The sequence below is a fragment of the Ailuropoda melanoleuca genome, chromosome 1, assembly GCF_002007445.2.
Source record: "Ailuropoda melanoleuca isolate Jingjing chromosome 1, ASM200744v2, whole genome shotgun sequence".
In the NCBI taxonomy this organism is placed as follows: domain Eukaryota; kingdom Metazoa; phylum Chordata; class Mammalia; order Carnivora; family Ursidae; genus Ailuropoda; species Ailuropoda melanoleuca.
In genome coordinates, this window is record NC_048218.1 from 115510635 (window position 1) to 115520328 (window position 9694).

A 9694-nucleotide genomic window follows, 5' to 3' on the forward strand; every position below is an offset into this window, starting at 1 on the left:
GTGGGCACAATAATGAGTTTGAAAAATAAAAAAAAAACTGGTCCCATGGATTTGAATGCTAAATGACATTCGTTTTCCAAGTAGATTTGATTTGATCAACAAAGCTTAACCAATCAGCTTCCCAGTAAATGACTTTGTCATTTCAGCCAAGAATACAATATTCAGGATTTTGGCATTCAGAATAACTTCTGGTAAATTAAACCAATATAACCAATGCCTGAACATTCAACCAGTTACTTAGTTTGTAGGTTTTACATGGTTATAACCATAAACCCATGAACTTTGGCATGTAGTTGTTCCATTGTTTGTTTTTGCTATCATTACCGTGAAGATGGTAACATACCATGTGCCGCGGATTACTGAGCCTTTACATCTTTGACATTGTTCAATCTGTAAGACTGTACTATTTTTTTTTTAGTAGCATGACTCTGTTGACATAATAGTCAAGCGGGATCAAGGCAAAGCCCATGCTGGCTCCTCAGTGGGACCATTTCATTTCATTCATTTTATTTCATTTATTTTACATCAAATGAATCATTCATGAGAATGCCTATTAGTAGTCAAGTCAACAAGAGACATGCATGGTTTCTGATGCTTAATCGTGCTTGACTTACATTATTTTTAATACATTTTAGGATGACTTTTCAATTTCAGGCAAGCCCAAGACTAGCAGAAATGATCCTAGTAAAAGACCTGGATACCAAGGAGCGTGCACTCCAATGCCAGTACCCGTGGAGCTCATCTTTCTTAAAAGCTACGAAAATACGTTTCCCACTGTGACATCCAATATTCCAAAGAGCCTCCTCTAGAAATCACCCCTTCATTATGTCTTTGTAATTACTGTTTTCTGTCTGATGAATCTTATGCAAGCTGTGAGACTTTGAATTATGGATCTGGGAGAGTTACGAGAAGAAAACTAGCGGCAGTCCCTGCAACTAGCCGTGCCAACCCTGCTTTCCCAGGCAGCCGCTGTCACTGCTCTCTGCTCTGTCATCTGTGCTCATTTTTTTGGTGAGTTGATCAAAATTTTAACTACAGGACCTTGGGGTGAATTTCTCATTTTACAAGTGTTGGGCATCCACAGCTGTTAAGATATTGTATATCTTAGCACTCAAGAGACATCATTTTTGCCCTTAAAAATTTCATTTTCAGGAAGAAATAGTTCAGCATAAAATGCCACCTCTATTTTCATTTTATGGCCTGAAAGTTTTGATTATAGAATTATATCTGAATGGGACATTAGAAGCCACACATTTTGTTCTGTATATATTTAACAAACTATTGGATACATAATAGGAGATCATTCTAAAAAGAATGCAATGTCATAGGATTATGTTCTGAAATTTCCAGAAGTGTAAATCTTAAAAGGAATTATTTATTTTTTTTAAGAAGCCAAATACGTGAGTGGAAGGTAAAAGCTGAACCTTTACAAATGTAGGAAATAATCTTTCAGTGAGCATTTATTAAGTGCCAATACATGTGACAGCTACTATGCTCAGTGCTGGCTTTTGTCCGGTAATATGGACTTAATGCTTGAACTATCTTACATTCTGAGATGTAGTCATATATATGGTAAGGGAGCAGACATGCAACTCTCTTCATCAAAGGTTAGATCTGTATGTAAATGAATGTAATTTTCTAATAGTGGAAAACCTTGGGCAAGTGAACATGGAGCAAGATGGAAGGAAGAAGTTGCACCATCATGGGCGCCTGGGTGGCTCAGTAGGTGAAGCATCTGCCTTCGTCTCAGGTCATGATCCCGGAGTCCTGGGATTGAGCCCCACATCAGGCTCCCTGCTCAGCGGGGAGTCTGCTTCTCCCTCTGCCCTTCCCCCTGGCTTGTTCTCTCTCTCGCTTGCTCACTTTCTCCCTCTCTCAAATAAATAAATAAACTCTTAAAAAAAAAAAAAAAGGAAAGAAAAAAGAAGTTGTGCCATCAGGCATGTCAACTAACTCAATGCTGACCAACAAGCAGGATGCCAGAGTCGCCAGCAGGCCATGTTGCTCAACCCAAAACCAGCCAGCCCAGTCATTTCAGACCACAGTTGACAACTGGATTCACTGGGAAGACTTTTAAACCTTACATTATGTATTCACAAACCTTCTCCAGACCATTTTAAACAAAGTAGCAGGACAAGGAGTTTTGCGAGTCATTCTAACAAGCAACTGGAACTGAGAACTTTGTTCTCATCTCTCTCAAAGTACACATGTTCAAATGCTGAGGTAATTGATCTGAAATAGCGCCTGAGGCCGAGCTTCAGACAAACCGTCAGGATATGACTGAGATCACCAGTCTTTGACAGCTTGTGATCTATTAGAAATGAAGATTATAGGCCACACCTCAGATCTACTGAACCAAAATCTACATTTTAACATCTACAGATGATTTTAATGAACATTAAATTTTCAGAAATGCTCCTAAAAAACATACATTTTTCCCAAGTGAGGAAATACAATTTAGATATCAGATGATAGTCTCCTTTCCCTTCAATACCTAACTTAAATTGGTGTAACTGCAATAAACGCTAGATCCTAAAAGCACATGCACACACAATTAAGCCTATAGCAGCAATTTTCAAACTGTGGTCCCAGGGCAGGTGTCATTGAATCAACTGGGAAGATATCTAACAAAGGTAAATTGTTGGAACCTGTACAGAATTACCGGGAGCGGGTTCAACAATCTCTGTTTACACGTCCCAGTGATTCTGAGGCTGCACACTCATGTCTGAGAACCACTAACCCATAAAATCATTGTAATACTGTAACTAATCAGAATGTAGAAGTTAAAAATATTTTCTAAAAGACACATGAACTAAACTATTAACTTTAAATATATCAATTTTAAATCTATTTAATTCCCTTAAAATGAGATCAAAGAAATATAAAAAATAGTATTTTGATAACAATATTAGAAAATGAGATGGGGCAACAGCAGCAGATAAGATATTTCAAGGAATTCCTAGATGATAGAAACGGATGGCAATAATTCATGAAATACATCCACACATACCCTGGAGTGGAGGTGGAAATGAAATACAGAGAAATCCCAGGATAAACAAATAAGGAGAGTTGTAGGGAATTCTATGACAGTCTTCAGAATAATTAAGGATACTTATTTCCAGCTGCAGAACCAGTTGACATAGTCTCCCACCCTCATTAAAATAAAGAGTGAAATTTGAATAGACACAAAATTCTAAAATATTTTACCTAAATAGCTAATGACCTACTGAGGAGGGCTTATCAGGTTAGGAATTTAATGATCTAAATAAGAAGAATAAGTAGCAAGTTAATTCTGAACTTCATGAACCACTGGAGATCTCAAAAAGGACGGAAGGAAAGGAAAGGAGGAAAGGAAAGGAAAGGAAAGGAAAGGAAAGGAAAGGAAAGGAAAGGAAAGGAAAGGAAAGGAAAGGAAGAGAGAAAACAAAACAAGCAACAACAAAGTAACCAACCCTGCCCAATAAGTAGGGGTGCATTATGCCTATGGTTCTTGTAGTCCCTTTCTAATAAAAACCTGCTAAAATAATGTTCTATGAGTGTATTGTACATCTGTAAGTATTCATATAGCTATATATTTCTATCTATCTATCTCTATCTATCTATCTATCTATCACCTACATTCACGACCATGGATTTGGGAAAAATTTCAAATTGGCTGTTCTTAACATTAAAAAAAAAAAATCAAAAAGAAAGTGAACAAACTACTCAAAGAATGGGAGAAAGTATTTGCAAATCATATATTTGTTAAGACACTTGTATCCAGAATATATAACAAAGTTTTAGAACTCAATAATAAAAACAGGTAAAAAAAAAAAAAAAAAGACTTGAATAGACCTTTCTACAAGAAAGATGTATGAATGACCAATAAACACATGAAAAGATGCCCCAAACCATTAGTCATCAAGGAAATGCAAGTCAAAACCACAATGGTGTACCACTTCACACAAACCACAATGGCTAGAATGGAAATCAGGATCAGTGCTGGAGAAGACAGGGAGGCATTGGACCCCTCAGATTCTGCTGATAGGGCTGTAAAATAGTGCAGCCACTGCAAAAAAGTATGTGGCGACTTCTCAAATGATTAGATGTAGAGTTATCGAATGACTGAGAAAAGTTGATTCTTAGATATACATCAAAGATAAATGAAAACATTTCCCTATACAGAATTTTATATATGAAAGTTCAGAACACATTATTCATAATAGAATAAAAGTGGAAACAACCTAAATGTCCACCAACTAACAAAGAGATAAAGTGTGGTCTATCCACACCATATGGAATAATGTTGAGTCATAAAAAGGAGTAAAGTGCTGATACATATGCTACAGCACAGATAACCTTGCAAATATTACCAAGTGAAAGAGTCAGTCACAAAAGACCACATGTTCTCTCATTCCATTTTTCTGAAATCCCACAATATGGGGCTCTATATAGAGAGAAAGTAGATTTGTGGTGGTTTAGAGTTGAGAGGTGGGGGGAATAAGACGGCGATAGGTGAAGGGTAAGGGTTCTCTTTGAGATAATGGAAATATTAAAATTTGGGGCACCTGTGTGGCTCAGTTACTTGAGTGGCTGACTTATGATTTCAGCTCAGGTCATGATCTCAGGGTCCTGAGATCCAACCCCACATTGGGCCCCTTGATCAGCAGGAATCTGCTTGAGATTCTCTCTCCATCTTCCTCTCCCTTTGCCCCTCCCCTCCAAAATGAATGAATAAATCTTTAAAAAAATAAAATTTATATTTAATTAAAATTTAAATTAAAAATTAAATTTCCATATTTGTGAAATATTAAAACTCCCATATTTATGAATGTACTAAAAGCCAGTGAATTGTGCATGAGTGAATAGCATGGTATATACATTATATCTCAATAAAGTTGTTTCAAAAAAAAGGTTACTTGATTTGTACAAATAAACAATACAACCAAAGAAATGAAATCCATGATCCCAATTTGGACCCAAGTTGCTGAGGGGAACAAAGTGGTCAGCTCTACCAGCATGAGATAAATGTAACGACCACCAAGCTTAGGTTAACAGCAAAAGAATTGCCATATTTGTAGCAGCACTTAGGGAAAAAAAAATGAATAAAAAGAAATGGAGAGCTATAAAACCAGATTTCTGTAAGAAAAAAGGAATTTAATGATATATCATTATATACATATGCAATGTTTTCAATAAGAATTTTAGAATGCTTTAGAGCTTCAAGCTATCTGAAAACAATTAAGTTGCTAAAAAAAATAAGCATTTCTAAAAAATACCTGGTCAGTATTCTTCTGAAGTGTCAAGGTCACGGAAAACAGGAAAGATGGATAAACTCTCATAGATTAAAGCAGACTGAAAAGGTCTAGCTCCTGAAAAAGAAAAGGAACAATTGGTAAAATTCAAGTAGAGAATGGGGTTCGTTTCATAGCACTGAGCTGGAGTTAATTTCATAGTTCTGAGAAACTTACCATAGTTATGTAACTTAAGAACATTAAGGGAAGAGAAGGGAACTTGTGCGGGCAGAGTTTCTCAGTGCCTGCAGGGCTGATGGCTACAGCCACACCGTTCTCTGCTGTGGGGCTTGGCTTGGGCACCACCGGATGTACAGCAACACCCCTGGCTTTACCCCTTATCCCCAGCCTACTTTCTCTAATGACCCTGGGACAGCATTTGGAAAGCAGCAAAGCTGCCTCTCATCAGGAACCACTGACTTACATTAATGTCAAGTAACCAAAAGAAATCTCTTATCTCTTTATGTGTGAGAAGAAGAAGCAGACATATTCAAGGTCTATGAAAATAACTTTTAACTAATCACCAAACATGTTGATTTACTGGTGAAGGTACATTTAGAAGTGGTTAACTTGTGGCTGGCTGTGCCTCACCAGCAGAGAGACAGCGGTTTTTGGAAGATTGTTTAATCACAAACCAAAATGACATCCACTGGATTACACTGCAAATATGATGTGGGAAACTCTGCCGATCCTGGGGGTTGAGATACACTTTAAGAAATCTATATTCAATTGCATTAATGGCCCATTCTGATGATAATGATATCATCATCTTAAGAGGCTTCTTAGCTGTAAAAGTCATTGCTATCATTATCAAGAAATGTCTTTTTAAGAAGAAAATTATAGCATAGGAAGTTCTTGTTTTCAAAAACATAATCTGTGGGATCATTAATAAATTAGAAATGTGGAAGAAATGAAACTGAGGGGCGCCTGGGTGGCTAAGTCGTTAAGCGTCTGCCTTAAGATCAGGGCGTGATCCTGGGGTTCTGGGATCGAGCCCCACATTGGGCTCCCTGCTCTGCTGGGAGCCTGCTTCTTCCTCTCCCACTCCCCCTGTCTGTGTTCCCTCTGTCGCTGGCTGTCTCTTTCTCTGTCAAATAAATAAATAAAATCTTAAAAAAAAAAACAAAAGAATTGAAAATGAATTGGTGAGTGGGAAGTGTTACGGATCTCATCCTCCAGTACCCCGTGGCTGATGGCATGCATACCTTTCCAACAAGTGACTTCTTTCCGAACTGCAGACGCTTTGTGTAACAGCCTTCAGGAGGCTCTTTGTCATGACCTCCGTAGTCACCTGTTTGCCGCTCAGAATTGGAATGCCCCTGCTGCTTGCTCTTGGATTTGGTACTTACTTTGACAGCCTCTACTTTTCTGTACCTTTACTGGCCAGCTCACAGGCACCTTGCACATGTGCTTTTGAGGAAAACATTCTGGAGGACAGTTTGCTTTACACCACCTTCAACAGACCTCTGAACTCCATCACCATAAATATATATATGTGTGTGTGTGTGTGTGTGTGTGTGTCTTCAAACACTGTTTTTGCAGTCAGATGCTTTTTAACTGTTAGTTGGAAATGTGAGCCACATGGATTAACAGTAAAAATGGAAAAAAAAGTGAAATTGCATTAACGTTCAATAGGAATAAAATCTGTATGTGAATGCATGAAGTCTAAATTATAGGACAGTCTTCATAAAACCAATGTTGTCGGGGCTAAAACATAAATTGTGGTCTACTACCATTTCCTTAAGAGGCAAATTGCAGAAAGTAGCATTAACAACCATTCTAGAAGAATAAAACATGTATCACATTTACAGAAACAAAAACTAGTTATTTATTTTTCCTTAAAAGAGCATTCAAGTGAATTATGTTTAGTTTTTAAGATAATGAAAGAGAATGGCCATCTGTCAATACCTGATCTGTAATTTTTATGAACTACAAGGATTATTATACCTTCTCCTTCTAAAGTCAAGTACAAAAATAGAGACAGCTCTGCTATTGGAGGTGTCAACTTGTACAGACACTGTGGAAAATAGTTCGGTAATTTCTCAAAAAGTCGAACAGTTAAGGAACGACTGGGTGGCTCCATAGGTGAAGCTCAGGAATTTGATTTTGGCTCAAGTCATGATCTCAGGGTCATGAGATCGAGCCCCATGTAGGGCTCCCTGCTTGGCATGGAGTCTACATAAGGTTTCTCTCCCCCTCTCCCTCTGCGGCTCTTCCAGCTAATATGTGCTCTCTCCCAAATAAATAAATCTTAAAAAAAAAAAAAAAAAGTTCAACAGTTAAGGTATGGCCTAGCAATTCTACCCTCGCTATACACCCAAGAGAAATGAAGACATTTGTCCACATAAACCTTTATACACAAAGAATGTTCATAACAACATTATTCATAATATCAGAAGAGTGGAAACAACCCGAATGTCCATTAACTGGCAAAGGATAAACAACCCTGGTCTATCCGTGCAATGGAATATTGCTGGATCACAAACAGAGTGGGAAGCCACTACCTGCTACTGTATGGATGGACCTTGCAAACAGTATTCTGAACAAAAGAAGCCAGGCACAAAAGACGACCTGTTACATAACCCTGTTTACACGAAAGCCCGCAATAAGGAAATGGGGGTTCCCAAGTTGACAATGGTGATGAGTGCACGTATCTGTGAATGTGCTGAAAGTTATAGAACTGTACTCTTTGGGTGAACTGTATGGTATGTGAATGATATTGCAATAAAGATGCCGGGGTTTGGGGAGTGGAGATCATGAGCTTCTAGGCCTCCCTCCACAGCCAAACTCTTGCTATCAGCAGCGAGAAGAACAGAGGCTGGAGGCCGTGACCTTCAGATAACCGTGCGCATGCAGGCTGCAGCTGCTCCTGCAGACTTTTCCCGCGTCCCCTCTGCCAGCCTCACGCGCCCGCGTGTGTGGAGGGTTCCAGCGCCCAGGCCCACGCGCTTTCCGTGCACTCAGATGCCAACGGTCATCCGAGCCCCAAGCACTTCGGCCGCAGCTGCGCCCAGCGACATTGGGAACTTCTGGAAGCAGAATCCCCACTAGAAGGCCCCCTCCCGGACGCCCGCTCCCATGGGCAGCTACTTGAGCACACCCAAGCCCGCGCCGCAACCGCTTGCCCAAGGGCACCCGAACCCTCGGCCCTGGCCTGCCCAGGCCGAGGACGGTGGGCACCGCATCTGCCCCGGACCCCTCCCGTGGATGCCGCCCAACTGGGACCCCGCCAAGCCGCGGAGGGTGGTCACCGAGGCGTGGAGGCGCTTTCCTGCCAAGCCACCTCCTGAGACAGTCCTGGGGCCGGATCTCTCCAGCGCCTGGGAGAATTACATGAAGCGGTGGCTCTGGAGTGCCCGCCACCCACGGCGGATCTGGAGCCCTGTGACGGTCAAGATCGCTCCCCCTGAGCGCAGAAGGAGCCCCTGGGTGTCCCGGGCCCAGGGGCACGGTGCCTGCCCTGCAGGCCTTTCCCCCCTGGAGGAGCGTCCAGACCCTTGTGCCAAGGAGACCGTACTGAGGGCTCTCAGCCAGTGCCAGAAGGGGAACAGGAAGTTTGACGGGCCCCTGTGGTTTGAGATCCCCGAAAGCGTGAGCAGGAGGCGGGACCCGGAGCCCAGGCCATCTGCCTTTAAGCCCCTGATCAGAAATGGAGTGGTCCCTTCCTTTGTGCCCAGGCCAGGGCCTCTGATCAGAGACCTTCACTCCTGGAGCTACAGCGTCTGCAGGGAGGACGCGCACCTCAAGCCTGATGTCCAGCCTTCACTGCCTGCTGCTCACCCCGCTGCAGGGGCGGTGTCAGCCCAGCGCCCGGAGCCTCAGGGGCAGAGCTGGGAGAAGATGCAGCGCTCCCGGGGCCTCCCACCCTCCCCCAGTGCTTAAGAACACCACCAGGAGGGTCTTTTCCTGCCCTGAGGGCGCCCAGCCCATGGCTCCTCTGGCTCCTTCCTAAGAGTCAGGGCCCTGTTACCTGCCTCCTAAAACTCAAACCTGTATACCTATTCTCATCTTGCTGACCCCATGCTCCTGCCCCAGTATTACTGCAGCCCCCAGACCTGCCTGTCCTTACTCTGGAGAGCCTGCACTGGAGATTGTTGATGTTAAACCCCTTGCCTCCTCCTGTCTGCCCAATCCTTCCTGTCTTTTCCCTTCATTTACTGGAAGGTATTCTTCTTTCCCCACCTTCCCCATTTGCCCAGTTTGTATAAATATTTGCTCTTATTAAAAATAACATTAATATTTTAAAAAGATCTTTTCTATAAAAATAAAAGGAAAACTATCATAATATCAGAAGAGTGGAAACAACCCGAATGTCCAGACTACCAAGAGGAAGGGCAAAGACCCTGCACTGGTAATGACTTTTATTTATTTGAGGCCCAAAGAGAAGTCCAGTAAAGCTAGAGAGTGGTGAGAGAAAACAT

At 41.6% G+C, this 9694-nt stretch overlaps 1 protein-coding gene across 1 annotated transcript; it reads left to right on the forward strand.

Moving 5' to 3' along the window:
- Positions 1-8257: 8257 nt before the first annotated feature.
- On the forward strand, positions 8258-9450 carry POM121L12 (POM121 transmembrane nucleoporin like 12). Its single transcript, XM_002921440.2, has one exon. The coding sequence runs from the start codon at positions 8352-8354 to the stop codon at positions 9153-9155; it is 804 nt and encodes a 267-aa protein (XP_002921486.1). The 5' UTR covers positions 8258-8351; the 3' UTR covers positions 9156-9450.
- The last annotated feature ends 244 nt before the right edge of the window (positions 9451-9694 follow it).